This window comes from Tiliqua scincoides, chromosome 5 (assembly GCF_035046505.1).
Source record: "Tiliqua scincoides isolate rTilSci1 chromosome 5, rTilSci1.hap2, whole genome shotgun sequence".
In the NCBI taxonomy this organism is placed as follows: domain Eukaryota; kingdom Metazoa; phylum Chordata; class Lepidosauria; order Squamata; family Scincidae; genus Tiliqua; species Tiliqua scincoides.
The window spans coordinates 49,944,284-49,971,574 of record NC_089825.1 but is presented as its reverse complement, the minus strand read 5'-3'; the positions used below and the strand labels follow the sequence as shown (position 1 = coordinate 49,971,574).

The window sequence follows — 27,291 nt, the reverse complement described above, 5'->3', positions numbered from 1 at the left end:
TGACCATCCTCTGGTGCAGGAACACACCAGAGCCAAAACAATTTTTCAAATTGTATGTTATGCAAATTCATGATGTTACCTAGTGAATTTGTTTTTTTAAAGAAACAGTAGGTGGTCAGGGGATCTGAATCAAGCAGAACCTGGATGGTAGGAAGTTTAGAAGAGAAAACTAAGGGAAGATATCAAAAGATCAGTAGCTGCAGCTACTACCAGCTAGAGGGCTGCCGTGCAAATGAAGGTGAGATCTTGATCTTCATAGTTCTGGTGTCTTCCAGCTCTAACATTCCATGATTCTAGGAGCAGAGCTTCCTGCCATGATGGGTATGTCTACATTTCTGATGGGTCTATATTCATGATGGGTCTAGTCTAATTCCTGATGCATGTTTGTTCTATATGGTAAGGCTCCTCCCTTATTGGAAGTTTTCAAGCAGAGGCTGAAATTGAGCAGAGGGTTGGACTAGATGACCTCCAATGTGCTTCAAACTTTGATTGATTCTAACTTGGTAATCCTATGCATGTCTGCTTAGAGAGGAGTCACACTGAATTCAGTGGGACTTACTCTCATGATGTGCACAGGATTGCTGCCTGCCTGTTAAACAGCACCTGTCTACTCAGAAGTAAGTCCCATTGTGTTCAATAGGGATTACTCCCAGGAAAATGTGCATAGGATTGTTGCCAAAATCTACTAGCCAATCAGTGGTACTTATGAGTTCAATATGGAACCTCCATATTAAACAAGGTTGCCATATGAACCTCTGATGAATTTTTTTCCAATTACCTCTACCATAGTCACACATTTACCTGTAAATGATGATGGCACCTTCCCCCCTCCCCTTCAGGGCAATTGATTGCACTGTTTTGCTTGATCTGTTTTTATTAGAATGAAATAATCATAGGGAAGAGGAAAATCTTGATGCCAAAGATCATGTGAAAGCACAGTGCAATTCTAGTGCTTTGGATGTTAAGCAATGCATATGCCATCCTGTTGCCTTCTACTCAAGAGGTTGACTATCTCCTTTGCCTTTCCTTTGACTGTAGTTTTTGTTCTTGAAGATGAGACACAACAGCAATATAACAATGGGCTGATATCACTTTCAGAATCTGGAAAGGCATGGAGACAGTGTTATCAATATTTGCATACTGTTTTGTTCTGGACTGAACTCCAAACACTGTATATGTGTGGTCAGTAGTCTACAGACCCATGAAATTCTGTGCTGTTGCTGAATCATGTTTTCATTCATAGAGACACATATTACGGTAAATAGCATTGAGTTCTTGAACCTAAAAGCTAGGCCAGTATTTCTCAACCAGTGGTATGGGTACCACCAGTGGTACTTGAGGTGGTATCTGGTGGTACTTGCAGCACCCCTGAACACCTGCCACCTGGCAGTCAGACCAGGAATACGACACAACAAACAGCTGTAGGAGGCTCCAAAGCATGGTTTTATTTATACGGGTATTTATATACCACCTTTGTTTGGTCATCAGATTTCTCCTCAGACTTTAATCCAAGGCGGTTTACATAGGCAAGCTGTTCTAAACTTCCCTGTTCAATTGTAGGGATTTTTACAATTGAATAGTTCTAGTCTTTCATAGAACTCCTAGTTCCAGCTGGATTCCTTCCCGGTCTGGCCTCTCTCTGGCCCTTCGCCTCCCACGCTCCACTTGACGTGGAGGAGTTTTCTGTGCTTGAAAAAGTCCTCCCATTCACCCTCAGCCTCTTACTGGTGTTTGGCATGTTGCATCTGGCCTCCCAACCCAGTAACCCCATCACCAGTTACTTCCAGTGGTACTTTAAATAGTGAACCATGTGAAGTGGTAAGGTGGAGGGTAAACGTAACACTGAGCTAGGCAGCTGTTTCCACGGTCACCTTCATAATAAGGGTTAAAATTAGAGGTGGAAAAGTTGCTGACAGCCTATCCCAAATTAGATCCAAAATTATCCAAACAGAAAAAAACTTGGATAATTTGCCAAGACAACATGAGATAGTTTGAAGAAATTCTTTCTCCTCCATTGTTCACCAGTCCTATGGTGCTTAGGATTTGTTGTCCTTCTCCAGAGCTAATGAAATGCAAATGCATTAGAATATCTCTGAGGTAGAACTCCAAATTCCAAACACTGGTTTACCCTATGTCGGGGAGAAGGCAGGTTGACCATGGGGAGTAGTGCCTAATAGTTTGAGTGCCCACACTCCTTCTGGCTCCGCACTTTCTTTACTGGGTCAACAGCTGAATGGGGAAAAACCTTGGTAATTTGTATCTGCTGCCACTGTCTCACAGCCCAATCCTATGCATGTCTACACAGAAGTAAGTCCCATTAGAGTTAATGGGGCTTACTCCCGGGAAAATGTGGATAGGATTGGGCTGTCAGTTTACAGAAACCAGACAGAGAGTGTCTGTCTGGAGATAAATCCTTTTTCCAGGAGAGAAATGAACCCCAGAGGGTTTTATTGAAAATCAAACCAACATTAGCGTTTGCAGAACAATGAGGGGTGACAATCATCAGAATTACCCATGAATGTGGATGAGGCAAGCAAAGAGTCAAAATCTAACTAGTTTATTTAACACCCAGAAGAAAATAAGAATTAAGCAAATTGGAGAAAGAAATGGGGGTAGTAAAATAATAAGCAAGCTCATGGAAAATGCCCAAGTTTGGCTGAAAAGTATAAAGGTTTGATCAAATGGATGCAGTAACCATTAATGCCCAGCAGATGGAGCTGAGTAACTAGTCAAAAACCCACCTACATAGCCCCTCCCCACATATCCCAGATTTATGTTTTTGTTTTTTTAAAAAATCACACCTACCCATCTCTCCAAAATGTAATAGATAAATAGGGCTATTACCTTTGGCGACATTCTTCTTCCCAGTTCTTTGGTATGACATGAGACACCAATTCTTTAAATTTCTCCAGTGGACATGCATCTGTACATCCCAGCAAAGTGACTGGTGCGGGTACGTCATCGTAGTTGTTATTCCGAAAATGCATCTCAATAGTGTGTTGACTGGTTTTGTGGCACCCAAGGGAAGAAGAAAGTTGCATCATGGTCTTGAATACTGTGCAATCTTTTTCAGAAAAGCAGCTCTGCATTTCAGAAGGCTTGTGAGCAGTGGGCTGTATCTCAAGATTTGACATGACTAAGGAAGTTAGTTGTGGTTAAGTTCCATTGAAATCAATTGTGTTCTGACATAAGGAGTTAGGATTGCGCCCTTAAGTACCTTTCCCATTCTGAAGCTTCCTGATCCCCCCACCCCCTGCTGGATACAGCATGCTCATTTTCAGTGTGGCTGAACCAGAAAACGGGGGAGGGGGTGCGGGGGAGAATAGGATTGAGCCTTCCCTCAGCACCATCTTACATATATCTACTCAGATGTAAGCCCCATTGAATTCAAAGAGATTATTCCTACATAAGTGTGTACAGCTGGGAGCAGCATGACACCCCCCCCCCACGCCTGCACTGTAACCCCCTCTTTCACGTGCATGGATATCAAAGTTTGCAATAGAATTCACTGTTCTTAAACCCTAGACTGCATTTATGTTGTCTAAATAGTTACTGGGGAAAGGTGGTTTGGGGTGTTTAGAAGAGCAGTGGATATAACATGCCGATATACTAAAAAACTGAACAACGTATTCTGAAGAACAGACAATCCAGAATCCAGCAAAAGTTAAGCTCTTTTAAATCTAGTCTTATTGACTGGAATGGGAGAAAGTTGTTAATCCTTCTGAATGGAGTTCCTTGCTGGATCTGAAACTGGGTGGATTGAACATCAGCGGGACATGATACATGCAGATTGGGCAAAGTCTTGAAAGTCTCTCTACAGTAGGAAGCAGACATATATTTGGTCTTCAGTGGCGTTCCTGGGGGTCCCTGCACCCAGGGCAACCCCCAGTATTCTGCCTCCCACACCCCATTTCGCACCCTTCTCCACCCCCTGCGCACCTGACCGGGAAGTAATTACTTCCGTGCAACTGCCTCCTCTGTTCCCCCTTTGAAAACAAGGGGGAATGGAAGAGGCAGCCGAGGCCCCCCCAGGGCCTTCTGTGCCGTGGGGGTCTCCATGGCAGTGGTCTGGGGCTGCTTCCAGCGGCCCCAGACCACTGCAGTGGAGACCTCCGCGCAGCTTGTAAGCTGCGTGGAAGGCTCCGTGGGAGCCGGGAAGCGGCATGTTTCTCCTCTGAAGTTGGAGGGGGTGCACGCCGCTTCCACTCTGCCTCGGAGGGACGCCCTCTGAGGCGGAGCAGGGGTGACCCAGGCCGGGAAATGGCACACGTCTCCTCTGAAGTTGGAGGGGGCGTGCGCTACTTCCGCTCCGCCTCTGAGGGATGCCCTCAGAGGTGGAGCAGGGGTGCTCAGGAGCACTCCTGGGAGGCAGTGGGAAGCTGCTTTCTCAGGCAGCGTCTCGGCGCAGACTGGGCCACCCCCCTCCTTTATAGGAGGAGATGAGATGGGTGCCCTAGAGCGTCAGTGCCTCTCTAGGGCACCTGTCTCCTATCCTCCTATTAAGGAGGAGGGGAGGGGGGTGGCTCAGTCAGTGCCGAGGCGCTGATGGAGAGGCAGCAGACTGCCTCTCCGCAGCGCCCCTGGGTGCTCCTCCTGGCAGATGTGGGGGCGAGGGTCCAGAGGCGCCCCTGGAGGGTTGATGCTTGGGGCATTTGTCCCATTTGCCCCCCTCTAGGTCCACCAGTGTTGGTCTTGTACTGCTCATCCTTGCCTCTGTCTTGAAATTCAAGTGTGCCATCTGCCATCTTAGGTTAGTATTTACACATGAGGTGATGCAAATGATTCATGTAGGGGGGTAAAACACTGATCGCAACTGTGGCATGAAGTCCTCCTCCTTTTCTGTCTTTAAAAGGCATCTATGTTTGCAACAGCTGGACTTCAGCATAAATGCAGGAAACACATTTTGAACATACAGATCTGCTTTTGAGTGAGGCCCAAATCCTGACCAACTTTCCTGCACTGACACAGCTGTGCCAATGGGCCATGTGCTGCATCCTGCAGTTGGGTGGCAGTCACGGAGGTCTCCCCAAGATAAAGGAATGTTTGTTCTCTTACCTTGGAGCTACATTGCCCTTACCTTGCTGCTGGAAAGTTGGTTAGGATTGTGTCCTGAGTCAGGTCATTTGCCCATTTATCTCAGCACCAGCTTTCCGAGGTCTGAGAAAGTGGCGTGTCCCAGCATCACCTCTCCCATGGAGCTATTTGCATCTTGTTTTATCAACGCACAGATGATGACAAATACCATCGGGGAAATACCATATTCACTCTCTTTTGAGCACACGATTTGCTTTCCAAATGTTTAACCCAATAAACCATTCTTTCAACACATCTATGAAAGAATACTTGCCCATTGCTTTCTTGATATAGTTCAAAAAAGTAGCAAGCAGAGAAGTGCGGTAGTTCGCCTTTGAAAACATTGAGTGCCATCTGGAGGGCAATGATTGTCCTACTATGCTATGAAAAGAAAAGAAAAAGCACAAAACTCTCATGCAAGAAAGTGGTGTGGCATGTGTGAATGAGTAGTGTGGGCCTGCATGGGTGCAATATCTTCTCTTAAACTGTAAATGTTTAAGAGTGGATGGATTGCATGCACAGAGTCTACTCTTGAAGAATGAACATGCACTCATGGCCCAATCCTAAACAACTGTCCAGCACTGATGCAGCTGCAATGCAGCCCCTTGGAAAGGAAACAAATATTCCCTTACCTTGAAGAGGCCCCAATTATTGTACCCCCCCCCCCCCGCAGGATGATATGCCCCATTGGCATGGCTATTTTGGCGCAGGAAAGTTGGGTAGGAATGGGTTGTATGTGTTCTGTGAACAGTATTGTTGTTTCCCAGCCACATAGCAACATCATCTGCCCCTAACCACATGGGATACAAGTCCTAAGACCTCTTCAGAGGCTGTTCCTTATCTGGGGAGTGGGGCAAATTGGCCAGTCAGGGTCAGAAATCAAGGGGAGAACTCTCCCCACACTCAGCACCTGCCATCCACAGTAGAGTGTAGGGATGTCTGGGGGAGGGGCATGAAAAGGGTCTGCAATCTGCATCAGGGGATGGGACATGACTAAACAGAAGCATGCCAGCTAGCCAACATTTCTTGACTCTGTGACAAATGAATTTGTCTGAAGAGGGCTCAGAATGAAAGATCAATAATGAAACAAAAACTCCTGTGAAAATGGTATCCTGATCATTTCTGATCTGCTCCTACACTCCCTAAGGAGTGTTACTTGTGTATTCTGTAGTCCTATTTTGCATTCAAGAGGCAACAGCTGCCCAAAGACCTGGCTGGTGTCTGCATGAATTGTGTGCATGCTCAAGAACATGCCCCACAAATCTTCCACAATGTGCTGGGATTCTGGGGGGGGGGGGGGGCAACATTCAGAAGTTCCTCAGCAGATGTGTTGATGGGAACAGGTTCCCAAAAGGGATCACCTATTACAGATCACTGGCCTCTTTAGACATCACTGGGAGAGATGGCATTTGGTAAGTTGTCTCAGGAGCTGGGATGTTTGGGCCACCCTTGAATTCATTCATTGTGTGGGCTGGTTCCCATGGAAATGTTTGCTACTGATTCATCTTCACGTGACAAGCCTCCAACACATGGGTATACACAATCCTTATGATTGAGCATATGGGGAAGAAAGGTTGGAAATAAACCATCAATGGGTCTAGCTATAAATGGATTCCGTTATAGTAAAAGTATATATAGAATGGACCCTGGACCTGCTGCTTTCTGGAAAGTTCCAGGTCCCTTCCTGACCTGCATGAGATGTGGGCAAAGCATGAGCTAGAATCTCCCTGAACTGTGCTACAGATAATGGCCACCTCCTATGACCAATACCTCCACTCTTTGTAATGTGCAAGGGCCTTGGAGCAGATAAGGCACAGCCACACATGGCCTAGGGATGAATAGGGCCTAAAACAGGTTAGGATTGTGCCCTTAGTTTCACCTCATATGCTATGAGTTTGTAAGGTATGTCTGGAGATGTTTAGTCACAATAACTGCACATGCCTGGAACGAACTGTAGAATCTAATCTATTCCAGATGCTGCAATTTACTCCAAAGTTTGGGTGGAGCAGCAAGGATTTAGTCCATTCTCTACCAAGACGTCTTTGGAGAGGAACTTAGGGCACAATCCTAACCCACTTTCCAGTACCGACATAAGGGCAATGCAGCTCCAAGGGAAGGGAAGAAACATTCCCTTACTTTGAGGAGGGGTCTGTGACTGCCACCCAACTGCAGGATACAGCACATGTTCCATTAGCACAGCTATGCCAGTGCTGGAAAATGGGTTAGGATTTGGGCCTTAGTGGCTGTGCTAACCTCTCTAAATGGAATTTGTAGGGTTGTTGTCTTTTAACCTATATACATGAAACTTGAGGATTGCTGTAAGGTTGCCTTCACAAACTCAGGGTGCTGTACTGATTCTTGGTAGTTCCAAATCCAGAATTATCAATCACTGATACCATTCACAATTTGCCAGCACTAGAAAGTGACAAGAAGATGTGATGTATTTGCAGAGTTGGCCCATTTAAAATCCCAGAACTTACTGTTGAATACATGACCATTTTTGGCTCCGGAGCAGACTGAGCAGCTGTTGTGATCATCTCCAGAATATCTTTCAGGAGGACTCCTTAAGGGGGATGGAAAAGAATAATCAAGCAGGTGAAAACAAGAAGCATTTCAACATATTCAGCTGCCATTCTTCCATTCCCAGTTGCTGTGATGAAGGATTTCTTTTGCTGCTGAAGGTGACTGAGAAGTTAGAGCTTAACTCAAGGCAAGACTGAATCCTAGCAGTGTACCTCAGATAGGAAGCAATGGAAAAAAGAAGAGTTTCTGTAGCTCTTGAGCATTCTATAGACATGTATACTATTCTGAGTATACATGTCTAGTATCCTGCTTTGCTCCAGTGAGCTCAGAGTAGCAGTTGGCTTCTCCACCCATCCTTGAACTTCAAAACAACCCTCTTAGATAGGTTTGGCCCACAGTCACCCAGGAAATTCCACTGCTGAGTGGGAACTTGAACCTGAGTTTCCACAGTCCTAGTTTAACATTTTAAACTCTGTGGAGGTTAAAGCCTTTTTGGTCATGAAAATCCCTTTTTTTTTTAGAGCTAGGTGCTTAACAGAAAATCAATGGTGTTGTTTCTATCTGATTGTATCCACATATCCATGGAGCCTGAAGTGGGCTTGAGGGTACTCTATGCCAGCCATTTTCAATTATCTGAAGGATGGTTTCAAGGAAGAAAGGAAGGACTGGCTATGCTTGTAAGGGCAGGACTAGGACCAGTGAGTTGAAACTACAGTGAAACAGATTAGGCAGAAGGAAGAATTTCCTAATTGTAAGTTTGGTCTGGCACTGGAATGATCTGCCACCATGTTAGAAGTGTTCAAGAAAAGGTTGGATTACCACCTGTAAGGGATGCTGTTGAACAGTGGTCTTCAACATTTTTAATGCCACAACCCCCAAAAAACAAACAAATAAAATAAATAAAAAACATAACATAAAATACTGGGGACCCACCGCCAATCCCACTCCCTTCCTGGGACCTGATCCACCCAGCCCCACCCACCCCATTTCCCCCTACCACTTTTGTCTTTACAACAACCGTAGCAGCCAGAGCAGGGCTGGCCTTAGGGGCTGCCCAGGCAAGACAGCAAGAACTGGCTGTGCAGGTTCATATCAAGAACTCGGTTTTGACAAAGCAGTACTGGATTGGATCCCAGCCCTCTCTTGCACAGGCTTTGAAAAAAGGTTGCCACAACCCCTCAAAGGAGGCTTTGCAACCCCATTGGGGTCACAGCTCACAGACTGAAGAAAACTGCTGTAGACGTTGCCTGCACTGAGATGACCTGAGTTGGACTGGATGACCTCCAACATCTTTCTGAACCATACCAGTCTATGATTCAAGGAGCAAAGCAGATCCTGCAGTGGTGCTAAGCTCTGGAGCATATTTATTCCATGCATAATGATCTTAGAAAATTCCTTTCATTAGACAGAGACACAAAATTGGGCATGTAGCATACATGTGACAGTGAATGGCAATGTTTTTTGCTCACCTCCTTGAAATCGTGATTTTGTTTCTGTTTGGTATATTCCATAAAGTATATTTAGAGCAAATAACACCGTTTCCTTCATATCTTCCAGTACTGCCCAGTTGGCCCAACTGGGTAAACGCAAACCATGAGATTTCTACAGAACAAACAGACAAACAGAGCTCTGTATTCCCAGTGCCCATTTCCGTTCTGTTGCTTTATGGGCCTATGGGCTTACTTAACAATTAACAAGTTATGGACTGGACTTAACAATTATATAAGGCTCAAAAAAGCCTTTGAGACTTTTTACTAAAGGACCTAAACCGAGAAGCGTCAGGTTAAGCAGGAGGCCAGCTGAAACATTTTCTAGAGGCATGTCAAGTCAGTTCTGTCACAAACGCAATGAGGTGATGCAGGGCTGACCTTATGGCAATTTGACCAATTTGGCCAAATCGGGCCCTGCCACCTGAAGAGGCCCTGCACTGGGGTAGTGAATGGAGCACCCGCAGCTGGCACCTCACTGTCTAGTAGACACATTGCGGCTGGTCAGCTCCTCCTGCCACCCGCCCCATAACCCGATTGGCTTGAAATTGCCCCCCCCCCCCGGAAGCAGTTGATGGTGACGCTGCTGAAAGGTGCTTAATAACTGCTGCTCATCCTGGTGAGTAGCCCTCCCCCCCCCCACACAAAAAATGTTTTGCATTGGGCCCTGCAGCTCCTAAGGCTGTCCTTGAGCTGATGGATGGAGAGTGGATCGGGGGAAGGATGGGAGATAGGAAAACTGGATCATGTTTCTCAGAAAAGGGAGGGAAGCAACCTAGGAGGTGCAGATGGTGGAAGTAAATTGAACATTGAAATAAACAGGCAGAGGACTGCTCCCTAATACACCTTACTATTTGGGATATTTCTTCTTAATGGAGGCAACTAATGCAGACTCTAGCAAAGAAATTAGTTTCACAGGCCAGTGTCACTGTGGTAGAGCAAAGACTAGCTTGGATCCCTGCAGCAACTTTCAGTGCCTGCCCCACTACTTAGGGTGTATCTTAAGATCAGGAAAACAAGAGTTGTGGTGAAGGGTATGCGGGCAACAAGGAAGATGTTGCTGCACTCCTTCTCTGGTGCTGAGTTCCTTAGAAGCCTGCAAGAGGCACATTGGGGAGCTATCAATACAACCATTTCAGGTTTCAAAGGGGATGCAGGATGAGTGAAGGAGCTGCTAGCAACCTTCTTCCCTCTTTGCATATCCCCTGTGCAAGGGAAGAGGTGATGTGTCTGCTTATAGAGGAAGGTAGCACTAGTGTGCGTGCGCTACCCTCTACTGGTAACAGCTGTGGTGTTGGCCTGGACCTGGGGCCATCTGACCGAAACATCCAGGTATTACAAAAGCAATGTGGAACAGAATGACTGGAGGTAGATTTTCAGTGGAACAATGGTCATGTTTGAATTGGACATTGGGGACCAATTTTTGCATTATGCTGACACAGTATGGGTGCCACTGCGATCCTGGACTACCTGGGTGTCTCTCCAAGCAGTTGCTTATATGAAGCTGCCACACATGTTACCCTTACAGGCCATGATAACCAGACCCAAGGAGTCCTCCTTTTTTTTTTTTTTTTTTAAGGGTTTCCAGTGTAAGGTCAGGGTTGGATCTATGTCCAAGTGAACTGGGTGATTACACTGAGTTCCCATAAATGAACATTGACTCTTGCCATGAGGCAAGTACAATGTGCTTTATGTGCAGTGAAACAACTGCAGAATTGTTTCACCTTATAGTTAATTTTTAACCTATGTGTGGAAGATATTATTCAAGCCTGGTCAGTTATGATGACCTGGCAGGGAGTTTATTGCCTATTGGAATCCTCCTGCCCTTCTCCTCCTCTTCGTACCACAAACTGCTGCTACTATCAGGATTGGGTAGAGGAAGGACAACCAAGTGGGTATGCAGTGGTTCTTCCTTGTCATCATGACCTGCTATTTTGGTCACCCACCTTCTTCTTCTAGGCCTAGTCTCCCTACAAGGATGGTGATGGTTGATGGCAATGGTCTGAAGAAGAAAGGGAGGCAGACAGCACCTGCTTGCACACTTTCCCAACCTCAGTTGGTGCCGTAGATGTGGACCCACCTCAAATATTTTGAGGGAGTCTACTGAAAACATGTTTCAGTGCTTCAGGTTTTGACAGTCCATGGAGGGGCTATCCAAACCTGAAGCAGCCAAGCTCATTCCTAAATCTGGATCAAAGTTTCTCCTCACATCCTTGTCATTAGTCAAGCTGGCCAAGAAATGGTGCCAACAGAGCATCCCTTTGCCACGCTTTTGTTTGTTATTATTCACGCAGAACTCCCTGCATGACCTGGGTAGCTTCTGATTGCATTGTTATTTGCGTTGGAGCTGAATGCAGAATAATAGTTTATCGGAAGTACCTGGACAATTAAAGCATCGTACATATTGTAGAAATAGCGATTGCTAAAATTCATAAGAGTTCTCGCATCATATCCGGTGTATTCTGCCAGAACAGTAAACAATTGCTGAAAGTTTAATTTAAAAAAAAAAAGGAAAGGAGAAAAGAACAACAGTTGGTCAAGGCAGATTCTCAAGATGAGGAACAGAGTCAAAACAATATCAAAATGGAATACAACTCCAGTATAATCAAGTTGAATTTAAAAATGAGAAGCAAATAACACCAATACAATTGTTTAAAAATATCAACTGCTTAAGATAGGGGTACCCAAAGTGATGACTTAGGGCAGAGGTTTTCAGACTGGGGCATCGCGACGCCCCAGCCTGAGGGCCCTGGCCTCTTTGCCTTTAAGGGGCAGGGGCAGCCAGGAGGCAGGGAGGAGGCAGTGACACGATCCCTAGGATCGCGCCGCTCAGGGGGCTGCAGGGGCTTGGGTGCGTGTACCAGAGCCTCCTGCAGCCTCCCGGGGGTGCAGGGAGCCCTGCGTGACTGTCTGCAGGGCTACCTGAAACTTTAGAAGTGAAAGTGGAGCGATCATGCCCCACCTCTGCTAAACCGGAAGTGGAGCGCGATCGCTCCACTTTCACTTCTAACGGGGCTGCAGGGACTGGGGTGCACTCACCAGTCCCCGCAGCAGCTGTCCTGGGGTGTGGGGAGTCCTGCACGAGCCTCTGCAGGTATCCTCAGGTCAGCAGAAGTGAAAGTGGAGTGATCACGCTGCACTTCTGGTTTTGCGGAAGTGGAGCGCGATCGCTCCATCTTCGCTTTTAGATGCCTGGGGAGCGCTGCAGACGCTTGTGCAGAGCTCCCCACACCCCAGGACGGCTGCTGCAGGGACTGGTGAGTGCACTCCAGTCCCTGCAGCCCCCCTGAGCGGTGCAATCCTGAGGATTGTGTGGCTGCCTTCCCCCCACCCTTGCTGCCTCCCCCCCACCCCCGCAAGGACTTACTGCAGGATTCAAACTCCAGGAGAGTTTGCAAACCGCAGACTTAGGCCATCACAATGCACTCATAGGGGTGCCACTGGATGTACCCGGTGGCCCAACTACCTGTTCTCCCGGGTGCTGCTGTCTTAGATCTTGTGCAGTCTTGTGAGGTTTGAGTGTCACCATGTTGGATCTCACGAGTTCTTCGAGATTTGGGTGCCATCATCTTGGATCTTGCAAAATCTCACAAAATTAGGAATTGCTATCTTGGATCTCATGAGATCTTGGCACCTGGCTGAACTGGAAAGAAGAGGCTAAAGGGCTACTCTGACTCTAGTAAGTTTGGGAACCACTAGCCTAAGGCCTGAAGAGACAGGGATTTTATCATTATGTTCCATGATCTCTTTGTGGGGACTGGGCACTGGGGGAGAGGGTGGACAAGTGAGCAGGCAGACAATAATGGCAAGGATGACGAGCAACTGCTGCCCACTTCTACCCTTCCACCTTGCTATCCCCATCAGCCTTGCTATCCATCCTTCAAAATCACATTCCTGAACCTGGTGAAGTTCAAAAGATAGCTCATTCCATACTATAGAGGTTGTCATAGAAATAGCTCTCTCTGCATGAGAGGACTCCAGTTGATGGGATAGGCTTTGATTTGCACTGCAAAGGTGGCCATTGTTCCATGAGTACCATAGATACTTGCCTAGAAGATGAGAAATTTCTGCCTATAAATCAAGTGTAAATCATCTCCTCAAGTTATCTGCGGGTCACTCAGGGGTAAGGGCTGTTCAGGCATATCCTGGCAGCCAGGAGAAGCCCAGAGGAGGGCAAGAGGAAAACGCAGAGTTAATTACAGAGCAATTTGTCTCCAGGGCAAGCTGCAGCCAAAGTTAACCTTTTCATACCTCTAAAAAAGTAAAAAGTAAAAAACCTTTTCACACCTCTAAAAGGAAAAAACGTAAGCCAGTGCTCAAGGCTTCCATTTAAATCAAGCAAGTCTCCTTCTCTTTGGCAAATGTTTGGCAGAGGTCTGGTTTTTAAAACACCAGGATGTAATCCTCAGTTCCATCTGAAACAAAGTCCAAGGCCACAGTTCAGTGCACCATTATGGAAGAGTAACAGCCATGGAAAGCAATGGGTCTACTTCTGAGTAAATGAGGTTGCAACTGAGTGCAGTTGCGCTTGGTCACCCTCATTCCTTGTTGCTTGTCTCTCTGCTGTGAATTGAATTGCACGCTCCCAGTTATGTGTTATAAGTTGTATGTTATATGTTGAGCCTCTGGTTTAACGCACCAGGCACCTTAAAGATGAATTTGTTTAATGGTTCTACCAGTATGTTGTTTACAGTGCACTTACTCTGATAGTGTTTACAAAAAGGTTGTGAAGAGCAGAATTGAAAAAAGTTAATGAATAAAAATGTGTCTTATGATCTTTTACTATACTTTTAATAAATTCGAGACTGTACAGTTCTTAGGTAACAATTATTGGTAGGTTATTTTTCAGAACCTGGCCTAGGATTCAGGCCTAGGCCTAGGCCTAGAACAGCCTGCCCATGTAAACTGCCTTGAATTAAAGTCTGAGGAGAAATCTGACAACCAAGAAAGGCGGTATATAAATGCCTGTATTATTATTATTATTATTATTATTATTATTATTATTATTATTATTATTATTATTAGGGTAAAATCAGACAAAATTATAGTCAGACACCCCGCTAAGTTTCAGCCCCCCCCCAACTTATCCAAGGGTCATAGAAAATGCCACGATTTTTTTTGCTGAAACCTGCCCTCAACTTATCAACTTATACTTGAGTACCTTAGGTATGTGTTTTACTTTCCTTTCTCAGGGCTGGCCCATGAGACAAAATGAGGCAGTTGTCTTAGGTGGATTCACAGGGGATAGTAGCCTACCTTCACATTTCATCCTCCATCAGGAAGGAAGAAAGGAATGGAGCGGAAGACAAAGTGTAGAGGAGAAGAGTGTGATAGGTGACAGTTTATCGTCTCCTCCATGCTCCCTTTCTGCTCTATTCCCCACTCCTTCTGCAATCCTTTTACAAGATTTTGTGGTAACAAGGTATCAGATTCATACCTGTAAATTCATTACACGACCATAAATTTGATGATGCCTCCCCCACCCAGTCACTCCCTCTCCCCCACCCACAAACCCCTCCATGCCAACCTACATGCCTTGGCACCTCCCCACATCCATGGCTGCAAGGATCTGCTTCTTCAGCTGCCTTACAGCAGTGGGCTCAAATGGGCTGGCAGCGGCACGATCATTGTGCAGTCACTGGGCTGTCACACTAGTCCCACTGGTGTAAAAGGTCCATAGGATTGGACTGTAAGGAACCCTAAGGTAATTACATAAATAGTTGTATATGAATTGTGTTATTTTGCTAATTAGGTATCATTTGGTGGCCTACTTGGGCCAATCTTTGGATTAGGAGGAATTTTTGGGTCCAGGAATGAATGGGAAAGAATAACGTAGGATCCTATGAGTACAAGATTTCTATTAAATAAGTCTTACATTGCCTTACGTGCAGTTTTCATGGAACAAATTAAACTTCTATAAATAAAGAATTATTTGATAAAGTAATAAAAAGACCTGGAAAAAGCCATCAATAATGATTATATGACTAAAGAAACGGGCCAGATATCCCTTATGCTGCAAATGTCACTTCAAGAATTGGAAAGAGTCTGGTTGTCAAATTATATATTTTAAAGACTCATTGCCTTTCTTACCATCTTGGCTCTCACTTTTTCCCGGACAACTTTTCTCTTCAAGGTTTCCTTAACCAGAGTGTTGAAAAGTGAGCAGTTGCTTAGAGGAAGGTTTAATAACTGAAACAAAAATAATATTTATTAGCCAAAGTAAAATGCATTTGCAATAAAGTCGTGAAGTCTAGTAGGTAGATTGGGCTGCCAACCCTCAAAATACTGAGTCAAATCTGGTGGGGAGAGGAGGATCCGGTAGCAAAGGAGACAAGTCCAGCAGCAGTTCCCACAATGGCCTGAGATGAAGCTTGGCCACCTGAGCAAATCGGCAGCCATTTTACAACAGCAGAAGGCTCTTCTGCTGTAGTAACACCCTGTCAACAACAGACTAATCTGGAATAGTCACAATGATTATCTTCTGCTAGTGCTGGCACACAAAGCGTAGGGCCCCTTCCCCAAAGCTCTTGGGGTAGTGGGTAGAATCACTCATGAGGAGGTGGTCATTTTGGTGTCCTTCCAATATCACCTGCTATCTTACCTTGTCATCATCCAGAGGCACAGTATGAACAGGAATAGGCTGCCAAGGGATTTTCTGGTTCCAGATCTGCCAGCCAGTGGGTGGAAAGAGACCAGCCAGGTTGACTTGGGCACTCATAATGGCCCGATCAAGATCTATGCTTTGAACATAAATCTAGAATAGAAAAATGTATAGAATAGAAATGTGTAGCTCAGAGCAGTGTGTCTATTTTCATCCCTCTTCCCACAATGCAGTGGCATAGCTAAGAGGGTGCAGAGGGTAGCAGTTGCACCGGGCAACAAGCTTTAGAGGGGTAACAAGCTGAACTTGACACTAGTGGCCAAAATTGTGAAAAAATGGGTATGTACAAATAATACCATCATATTATATATCATTGGAAACGTAATTTAATGCAGAATGCAATGAAACAACCTCACTGGAATATCTATATTCTATCAAATGTTATGGCCAATTAACCAGAAAATTAAAATACAACTGCCTTATGGAACAGAAAGTGGATTTCCTTGACTGAAAACTGACCTATGAGACTGTTTGTTCTGAGAGCCAATGAGATGTTTTTATGATGCAGCATGGAACCAATAAGGTGTTAATATGCGTCAGCTCTCATTTCCATATATCATAATACAGTGTTCCTGCTAAATGAGTAAAGGCACTTTTTCAAGTGGTACAGAGGCACTTTTTCAAGTGGTAATCCTCTTATATTTAGCAGGGAGAAAATAACTGTCCTTCTTCACCCCAGCACAGTGTCTCTAACCAATAAGGGGCACCGTTTTTATTTACTTAATTAAATGTGCTTTTGACCTGTGGGAGGGTACAAAATCTTATTTGACCCCAGGTAGCAGTTAGATGCCTTAGCTATGCCACTGACTGGGGGGTGGTAGCAGAGCAAGTGGGTGGAAAGCTTCTGGGGGGGGGAGGAAGCAGGTTTTCCCCCAATTTTCACTTTTTTAAAAGCCCGGGTGTGACATGACATCCAGTTGTGACATCACTTCATCATTTTGAGCATGGCACCGGGCTATACAAACATTAGCTACACCACTGCCACAATGCAAAGCAGAATGCGGAGAGATGGACATAAGGGCCAATAAACTGTTTATTTGGGAAATCTATTTTATTACCAGTAGACTTTGAAATGTCTGACACAGTGGTTCCCAAACTGGTGGGTCATGACCCACCACCCAGGGAAGCGCTTGTTCCTGCCCCTTTAAGGGGTGGGGTGCGGGGGAAGGCAACAACTCAATCCCCAGGATTACACTGCTGCTGGGGATGGGAGGGTTTTTTAAAAAACCTATCTGCAGCCAGCACTACAGTCCTGGGGGGTTGGGGGGCCAGGGAGCCCCCTGCAGGGCTCCCCATGGCTGCAAAAGTGTAAAAAAGAAGAAAATGGGCACTTCCAGTTTCATCACAAAAACTGGAAGTGCCCTTTTTACTTTTTTTTTAAACACAGGCAGCCACAGGGAGCCCTGTGGAGGGTCCCTGGACCCCCCAGACCTCCCAGGACTGCTGAGCTGGCTGCAGGTAGGGAAAAGAAAACCTTCCCATTCCTGGCAGCAGCATGAGGACAGATCCTGAAGCCAGAAGGAGTTTAGCCATCTCTTGCTGTTTGTCCTTAATACCCACAAAAAGCATTTGTATAAAGGCTATTGCTAAATGAACAGGGAAAAGTGATTTTTTTTTTTTTTTGGTCCAATATTCACCTCCTTTGGGCTGTATACAGCACTTAAAAACAGATTATATCTCCTCCTTAGCAGTTGTCCAAGTGAATATTGCTGGCTCATTCCAACCTATGGAAGAAAAAAAGTATAAGTGTGTGTATGTGTGTGTGTGTATGTATGTGTGTGTGTGTGTGTGTGTGTGTGTGTGTGTGTGTGTGTGATTGCAATTTGTGTTGGCGGGGGATAATAGGGGTAAGGGATTTGGGGTGCCCATCTTCCTGAGCCTCTGTCACCACTTCCTCAACTAGCCAGCCTACTACGATGATGAGCCTCTTTGGTCTGCTTCCCGCTCACTAAAAATGAGCAGAAAGTGAATCATCTGTTCCCTTGCTATGCTCCACTGCGTGGTTTTCCCAAACCCCAAAGCACAGGACTTGAGGTTGTATTTCAAGGACCACAAGAACATAGCAGCTCCTTTGTACTCAGGGTCACTTTAAATAAAACCAGTACTTTGCAAAAAAATGTGTGATGGAGCATAGCAAGGGCCTTTTTTTTTTTTTTTCAAGCAACCATGACAGAGATGGCATCAGGTGGCGTCCCCAGTCGTGCCATCCCTACTCCAAATTAACTTATTCACATTCAGGTGAGTACTTGGCATATCCTATAATAACCATGTTAATGTCGTGAGAATGGATGATGGCCAGATCCCAAAGGATCTCCTCTATGGAGAACTCGTGCAGGGGAAGCGCCCTACAGATAGACCACAGCTACGATACAAGGACATCTGCAAGAGGGATCTGAAGGCCTTAGGAATGGACCTCAACAGGTGGGAAACCCTGGCCTCTGAACAGCCCGCTTGGAGGCATGCTGTGCAGCATGGCCTCTCCCAGTTTGAAGAGACACTTGGCCAACAGTCTGAGGCAAACAGGCAAAGAAGGAATGCCCATAACCAGGGAGACAGACCAGGGACAGACTGCACTTGCTCCCAGTGTGGAAGGGATTGTCACTCCCGAATCGGCCTTTTCAGCCGCACTAGATGCTGTTCCAGAACCACCATTCAGAGCGCGATACCATAGTCTTTCGAGACTGAAGGTTGCCAGCTATAATAATAACCAAGTTGACTGTGAAATAGAAAAAAGAGGGATCTCTTTCATAAGTTGAGCAAAGGATTTTAATGGTGGGTGACAAACGCTGGTCTATGGAAGTTGTGCTTTTTGATTTCACAAAAATCATTGATTTGCGTAGCTCTTGTCAGCTAGAATTAAATTCTAGATGTTAGGCAGGATCTGAGAGCCATGCTGGAAGTGCAGCTGGGCCAGATTCTCTTGCCAATGGTGTATTTTTGATACCACTATGATTTTCCTGAGATGGTCTCTATCTCTGGGCACAAATGTTATCATTTGGTACCATTTCAGCAAATGTGATTAGAGGTGTTTCTTTCCTGTGAGTAAGATAGGATTATAGCCTTACTGAACACAATGGGCTTACCTCTGAGTAAGGTAAACACCTTACCTGAGTTTTCAAACACCTCTAGATTGCTGGTGCCCAGTGATGGACCGTAGTGCTTTTAAGATGACATGCAGAGAGTCTTCCTTAGTCCTATATTGAACACCTCTGTCCACACTCCACCTTCTTTCAAAGTTCTATCATCCACACTGAAGACTCACCCTCTGCTGCCCAATTCTATGTTGGGCATAGAGTCAGCCTCTTCCTGGTGCCTGCGGTGGCATGCCAAATGCTGCCCCCTTTGACCTGGTGATGTGCCAGTCTCTCCTCTACACTTCTGTTTCTCTTCTCCATTTCCATTTCTTGGTCCAGGGAGTGGGATGGAGAATCAGTGTGCAAATGGAGGTGGGCATATGCAGGCCATCTCCTGCCTGAGGTGACCACTTCACTTGGCCTCATGGATGGGCTAGCCCTGGTTGGACAACAACTTTGCATGATGCCAGTCCATTCCACTTTGAAATGTGGGGTGGTTGTGTTTGCAGCTGATCACATTTCAGGTTGTGACAGGGGAGTGGTTCAGCAGTACCTATAATCCATTCCATATTCCAGCTAACAGCATGATCCATACTGCTGAATCCCCATTGAAGTGGATGGGGGCAGTACTGGTATTTATTTCAGATATTTTAATCTAGCCTTTCTGACTTTAAACCTTGCGAGGCAGTGTAAATATAACAATAAATCAAATCAACCCAAATGACATTGAAAACATCAAGCAGCAGATATTAGAAACAGCAAAACACATCAGCAACAAAATCATTTCTTGAAAGCCTAATGACATCTTCTATGTAAGGTCTTTACAAAGCCACCACAGAGGACATCCCGTGAAACTTTTTGGGAGGGAGTTTTGGAGGCATGACACCACCACAGAAAAGGCCCTGCCCCTGGTACCAGAGAGTAGGACCTGTGAGGCTGATTGTAAAAACCGAAGTTATCCTTAAGGGAATCTGGGCCCAGAGCATGTAGTTTGTTAAAGGTCAATACTCAAACCTTGAACTGGGCCTAGAAACAAACTGGTAATCAGTGTACTACCACAAGAAAGTTGCTATGCTGTCATGCCACCACGCATCTGTCAGCGTCCGGCTGGGAGTGGGCTGAACCAGCTGAAGTTTCTGAACCACCTTCAAAACAAGTGCCACATAAAGCACATTGCTGTTGTCCAATATGTATGTGACTAATGCTTGTGTGAGAAGGGCATGTTTCATGCGATGACACTGAGTAAAATTTAGCAGAAATTCTGTCTGCTGTGCTCCCCAAAACTTCAGCTGTGGCAGGCCACAGTGGGTCAATCATAGAAGATAGTGCGTGTATATTGTACATCTCTCTAAAGAATTTTGACAGTAAGATAATATTGGCAAAATATGTCCAACTGGAAGTCTGATAGCTCGCTTGCTCATGGGTGCACTTGGTCTCTCTCTCTCTCTCTCTCTCTCTCTCTCTCTCTCTCTCTCACACACACACACACACACACACACACACACACCATGGGCACACAGCAAGAGCAAGCCAGCTTAGTAGCCACATCATCCAGCAGAATGAACAAGGAGTAGGGTGGTGGACTAGGTGGGAGGAGAAAACAGAGGGGGGATAGTGTAATTATAGTGCCACTGGGGACAGAGGATCAGTAAAAACATGTTGGTGGGCTGTGTGTGGTCTGTGGGCCACAGTTTGGGGACCACTGTTATATGCCATCCACAGAAATTTATATTAAAGAGAGAGAGAGAGAGAGAGAGAGAGAGAGAGAGAGAGAGAGCCAATGTCAGCTAAAAAATTGATCAAGAGGACTTGCAAAAACATTATTATTGCAATTTACAGATGATAAAAAATGTAGAAACTGACTCTTGCGAATGGAAACAGGGGCTTGAATTGAGGATTCTACTTTGATTTCATTGTAGCAACACTGATGTTGATTTCAGAGAAGCCTGAACAAAGACGACAGATGGTATTTTTTATAATACATTTTGATTAATTAACATCTTTTCATTTCAAACCGTGGTGAGCTGTCCGAATCCCTGCGGCCAGGCGTCACTGTGCTGGTCATTAGGATAAGTGCAAAGGGGGCTTCTGTCACCATGTCGCATAACCTGGGAAAAGAGTTTGAAGACTGAATTAACTTTCAGCAAAATTTGGATTTCATGGGAAATAATCCATCTTCAGCGAACCTGAACCATGCAGCCCTCTTCATGTATCAGAAAAAGGCTGTGTTATCTGAGGATACCATGAAAAACCTCAGGTAGAATCTCAGAAGGCAAAGTGTATTGTGGAGGGGAAGGAATGAACAAACATAGCACTATGTATGGCATTGGTGTGAGTGTGTGTGTTTTAAGGGCAGAATACAAAGCAAGTCAGGATTTTCTAGAACAGTGGTTTTCATAGAACGTTTTAGCACTGGGACCCACTCTTTAGAATGACTGTCTGCCGAGACCCACTGGAAGTGATGACATTAACCTGGAATTGATGTCATGGTCAGAAGTGACATCATCAAGCAGGAAATTTCTTAGCACTCCCCCATGACAAAATCAACCAATTAAGGGCGCAATCCTAACCCCTTATGCAACCCCTTTCCAGCACTGGCATAGCGGTGCCAATGGGACATGTGCTGCATCCTGCAGTTGGGTGTCACTCACGGAAGCCTCCACAAAGTAAGGGAATGTTTATTCCTTTACCTCAGAGCTCTATTGCCCTTATGCCAGTGCTGGAAAGCACTGACATAAGCACTGGCATAAGGGGACATAAGTGCTGGAAAGCACTGACATAAGGGGTTAGGATTGCGCCCTAAGTTAAGTTTACAAGTTTAAAAATTTATCTAAAACAAAGAACTCTCCTAACCATCCCAAGCAGTAGTTGATCTTTAAAAAAAAAAAAATTCCCCAAACATCCCAAAGGCTCTAATCCTATCCACACTTACCCAGGAGTAAGTCTCATTGACTATCATTGTTAAAAACATATACAGAGTAGCCTCTTAAAAGAAGAGATCTGTAACATTTCCTCCAATGCAGTCACATACCGTGGTAGCATCAAGTCTAATATATTAAAAATAAAATATTGAAATAAATGGGGACCCACCTGAAATTGGCTCATGACCCACGTAGTGGGAGAAACACTGTTTGAGAAACCCGACCCACAGTTTGAAAAATACTGTTCTAGAATTGTTTGAAATATTACAGAAAAATAGGGGCTGTCACTCAGTGGAAGCTCCTTTCCTCCACACTTCCTCTTTCTCTCTATCCCATCTTCTTTTTCCAAATTCAGGAAGACAAGAAGCAGAGGAGGTGAGTGGACAGTGGACCAAGTTATAAGGTGAGAGGAATAAAAAACCTAAGGTAATTATAGCCCACTTTTCTCCTTCATTTTAAGCAGAATTTCAATTAATGGGAATTCCAAAATACGATCTAACAATGTCAGAGAAATACAAAAATATAACCTTGTTGGCGTATTAGTGTGAATTCTAAAAAGATCTGTCAGAAATAAAAAAAATACAATAAACAATGCCAATCACTTTTGTAGTGAAGTAGTCACAATTGTTTTAAACTAGGGGTGTCTAAAGTTTTTGGCAGGAGGGCCACATCATTTCTCTGACACTGTGTCGGGGGCCGGGGAAAAAAAGAATTAATTTACATTTAAAATTTGAATAAATTTACATAAGTTTACATAAATGAATATATTAAAGATGAACTTATATGATTGAATGAAGGTCTTGCAATGGCTCAAGGCCTATAAAAGGCCTGGCACAAAGCAAGGCTGGCCTTTCCTTGGCTGCCGCTACAGCATCACAAACGTGAAACAGTAAGCAGGGGAGGGAGCCCTCATCCCACAGCTCACGCGAGAGGTCAAACAGTTGCCCTCATGCTGAGAGCAGTTGCGTCTGGCCAGTGCGGGCTCCAACAAATCTCCGGAGGGCCAGAGGCTCATTGGAGACTGGGGACTCCTTGAGGGCCGCATTGGGAGTCCTCGAGGGCCGCAAGTGGCCCCAGGGCCGGGGTTTGGGCACCCCTGTTTTAAACCATGAACGTCACAAATAAACTTTTCTGACAAATCATAATTCTGCATAGCGTTCCTAAGCCTTTTTTTTAATTAATAAAAAACAGATCTTGCCCCTCTGTCTTTGACAGCAGGTGGTTGTGTAGAAATTAACAATCAGAAGCTTTCACCTTCATGTTATCTCCCCTACAAGCTGTGCTGATACTACATAGCGGAGCCCCTACGACGCCACCGCCCCACCCGAACCCGACGCCTGCCCTGATGGCTCATTGGGCACTATCACAATAACTGGAATTAGGGTTCCAGGACCTCCCTAACCAGGTGAGCCTTTGGATGAGCACAGCTTCCTCTGCCAGGGGCCCAACCTGGCTGACTTTTGACATTGCCCCAGTTGCCAAGGAAATTTTACCTTCTCACAGTTCTTGCAAGTCCACTACTAAAGGTACAGGGGTAAGGCAAGTAAAAAAAAAAAAAAGGTGGTAACACCGATTCTGCAGGCTGCCATTGTAAATTACCTTTGAATTGCTCAGTTTACTTGCAAGGAGATGGAACAATAAAGGAAAGCAAATCCCTCCCCCCACCTGACTGGTACGCAGAAATGTATAAGCTTATATTATCACAGTAGAGGGAGTAACACAGAAATAAAAAGGTCATCTTTACTCCCCACTAAGTCAGGGTCATTGTCAACAATGAAAAGAAAATTTTAAACTTGCCAGAACCACAAACTTCAGTTTTCTCTCTGCATCACTTGGTAGAAGCAGGACACAGAAGAGGCTTAGGAAGGAGAAGCCAAACCTATTGACACCATGCACTGGGGTCATCACTGCCATGTTCATCTTGATGGTGGTATATGAAATGTAGTCCTCTACTGAATGATCTACTGAAATCGACTGAAAGCCCATAAGGAAGATCTATTTTATATGGAACAAACAAAGGGTGGAGACTTCTTCTGTAGACTCACCAGAAAGTTTCACCTGATGACTACGGATGTATTTCTTGGTTATTTATTTACATCGCAAGCCTGTGCGTGACTACTCAGAAGTAAGACCCATTGTGTTCAGTGGAGCTCACCCTTAAATAATTGTCCCCTTGGATTCCAGCCCTAACAAAGTACAGTATCAATTTCAGTTGTGTTGGATGGGCACACTCTGGTGCCTCCAGGCTGTGCACATAACATTTCTACAAAGTCATTCAGCATCAGTTGATGGTGAAACGCAGTGGCAAAGGGCTACTGCTGTGATTGTCTTTTTTTCAATTCCAGCTCAGCTTTAAGCTCAAGTAGGTGGCCTTGGACAAGCCTCTCTCTCCGAGGCAGGTATCTCATTCTTATAGGTTACATGAGAACAGTACTGGCCTAACTTGCAGGGTTAATGTACTGATAGTATCTCTGTGAAGCACATGAACACTTAGCAAAAGTGCTAATTACGATGATTCCTGAGAGCTAAAGACCCAGCATTATGATGTGGAGTGTGCCCACTCTTGCCAACAAGGGCCCAGTCACATGGTGACAGTGTCCACACATGTAGTACTTTGCTTTTCCATATAGGAATGAATGAAAGCTGTTCACTTAATTGGGAGAAACTGAAAGATGTGTGCAGGAATACCGCTCAAGTGGGAGTTAAACCTGCTCCCTGTCTCTGATAACCTCCAACTATTGAGAAGAAGGTCTGCTTTGCATTGACCTAGCCAGTTGTGTGCCTGCCATAGACCTGCCTGGGGCAAATCCCCCAGGCGCCGGCTGCTGGGACCCCGCGGAGGCTCCTGACGGGGGCGGAAACTGTGCTTCTGGTTTGCCAGAAGCACAGTTTATAGCGCTGGGGAACCTCACAGAGGTTTCACTGGCGTGGGAGGAGGTCGCACAAGGCTCTGTGAGTCTCTAGTGAGTAGGGGGGTGAATTTCTGCCCGCGGGGTGGCGATGGCTCACGGGGGGCACCATCGCGGAGCTTTGCCCCAGGCACAGGGCTGCGGAGGTCCGCGGCTGGGCCTAGCCTCATATTGGGTTCTGTATTTCATGGTTGTGCTAGTCCAGGATGGAATATTGTCAGCTGGCACCCCTACACATGCAATACCCATGCACATGTGCTAACATTCTGCATAGGGTTCCCAAGTTTACAGGACAATACTCTTCCGTACATTGCCCAAGTTTCATGTTGTGCCATATGAGATCTTGTCCTGGTCTGAGGTGATGGGCAGAGTCCTGAGATATGGTGCCCTTGTGATGTAGTTGTTCCAAGAAAGTCTCCCCCTCAACATGGGAGTGGTCTGTGCCCTTTTCCATTGGTGGGAGTGGTCTGTGCCATTTACCACCTATCTATTTGCAATTGTGCTGGTAAGCTTACCACCAGTAGTACCCCACTGTATGCTCTCCTCTCATCCATTGGTGGAGTGTCTCTCCTTTGCAAGATTTCATTGTCATGCAAACTTCACTGCATCACCCTCATGCCAGCTACATGCTGGGTCTCTCTTGACCACTAGATACACATCTTTGAGGCAATTCTGGTCTAAGGAGACTGGGCTTGAGCTTCAGTCCTCCAGAAGGATCCCTGCTCCTAGAGTTGTTACCACTTAAGCTCCCGGTACCCATCCAAATCATAGCCCAGAGGTGATTGGCTACCCACACAGCACGTCAGGAGGAAAAATAAAAATGGCGGCCCCTCTGTGAAATGCAAATTGGACTTGGGGGTCATGTGTACAGGGTCAGCCCAAAATGTTCCCACACCTGAGCTGATGTGCCAGTGTTTCACCCTCTTAGCTAGTACTTTCCAGTATATGCTCCTCCTTCCACTCTCTGGATTTAGAAAGAAAGGAAGGTGGAGCTGGTGTGGAAGAGAGGAGAGCTGTGGGCTAGATCACCAGAGCTTCTTTTTCTGTTCCTCCTCTTTCTTGTCTTAATTCAGGAGTGGGAAGAGGAGGAGTTGAGTGGGCAAACTGACATGTGTGCTTCCCTACTAGTCTGCTGCCTGAGGTGACTGCACCAGTTGGCCTCATATACGGCACTGATATGGTTTTAAGGTCTTATGGAGACCTTATGGAGAGCACATATTATCAATGACTACTAGTCACTCTGTGACCGGTTACCTCCAGGTTCAGATGCAGTAGGCACAGTATAGACACAGATCCACATGACCATCTGAATCCTTTATGGATGAATCAATGGACATGATTAATCCTAGATGCTATAGATCCATGGCACAGTCAAGCAAGGAGAACAGTAATACAGGGTAATGCTGTTGGTTCACTTGATTATGTGTGCTGTGTTCATAAAAAGAAATTGATTGCAAAGGACCCAGGCATTCATTCTGGGATCATGCCTCTTAGCTGTTCCTTTTGATCTTGAATAGGTTTATTGATGTGTTGGAGTCTTGTACTAAATGGTATTTTTCATTAGAAGTTTTGCAATATAAGGGCACAATCCTATCCAACTTTCCAGCTTCAGTGCAGCTGCAATGCAGCCCCGAGGTAAGGGAACAAATGCTCCCATACTTTGAGGAAGCTTATGTGACTGTTCTCACCCACCACAGGATGCAGTGCATTCCCCATTGATATAGTTGCACTGGCCCTGGAAAATTGGATATAATTGGGTTCTCAGTTGGGCTCAGATTTAACAAATATAGATATGTTAATTAATCTCAAGGAGTGAATTTTACTGTAGATTAGATCATTGTCGACTTTGGTGTTTATACTGTCCCAGTTTGTGTCTTATTTTGCTGCTTGTGTGGCAGGGCTACTCCCATACAAGTACCTTGCTACACCATTTTTTGGTGGCAGATTGTGGCATAAATTGACAGGATGACCAACTTGCAAACCTTGAGCAAGAGAAGCCTAAAATGTGGAAGTTTCTCTTGTGCAACTGACAGCTGGAAACATAACGTGCACACACTACATACTTCCTAAATAAAACGGTTGAATCAATGTTTCATAGTGACTGAAGTATTTGCATAGGATCAATGGTCCAGAATCTTTGCAAAGAACAAGGTTCCACAGTATGGCCAGGCAATGAGGATGGCAGTACAGTATAGTACCATAACCTCAACAGAATTAGAATATTACATTCATTAGAAAGTGATTACTTGTAGTGATTAGGGACATTTTACTGCTGCAGCAGGTACAATGTTAGTTACGCAGAGTACTTTGTGGAACGTTGAATGCAACCCATTGAAGCTGGGAACTTCTGAATGCAAAGCTGATGCTGTACCATTGAGTGATGGTCCCTCATCCTGTCTTCTTTGGTCTAAGAGACTTATGAAAGAGAAAGACTTTGGGATTTGTGCCCATTGTGGCAGAAATTTGGAGCCCCATGTCGGGCCACTTCTTGATTCTGCACTGACTAAATAGCCAACGCAGAGTTGAGTAGCCCCATTGCAGGACTGCTTCCCTTACTCAGGGAAAGGGTACGAATGTCCCCTTCCCCTGAGGTGCTGCAGCCGGCTGCCTGGTCGCACTAAGGATGATGTGGTAGCCATTTTG

The 27,291-nt window shown here is 45.3% G+C and overlaps 1 protein-coding gene across 1 annotated transcript in view; it reads right to left on the bottom strand.

Moving 5' to 3' along the window:
- Positions 1-1,008: 1,008 nt before the first annotated feature.
- Positions 1,009-27,291, bottom strand: part of LOC136652241 (lysosomal acid phosphatase-like) — a 33,695-nt gene continuing 7,412 nt past the window's right edge. The window contains exons 2-8 of the mRNA XM_066629169.1: positions 15,685-15,837; positions 15,174-15,272; positions 11,463-11,567; positions 9,066-9,198; positions 7,554-7,636; positions 5,344-5,454; positions 1,009-1,101 (exon numbers count right to left, since the gene is read on the bottom strand). Coding sequence (XP_066485266.1) covers positions 1,009-1,101; positions 5,344-5,454; positions 7,554-7,636; positions 9,066-9,198; positions 11,463-11,567; positions 15,174-15,272; positions 15,685-15,837 — 777 coding nt within the window. The remainder of the gene's footprint in view (positions 1,102-5,343; positions 5,455-7,553; positions 7,637-9,065; positions 9,199-11,462; positions 11,568-15,173; positions 15,273-15,684; positions 15,838-27,291) is intronic.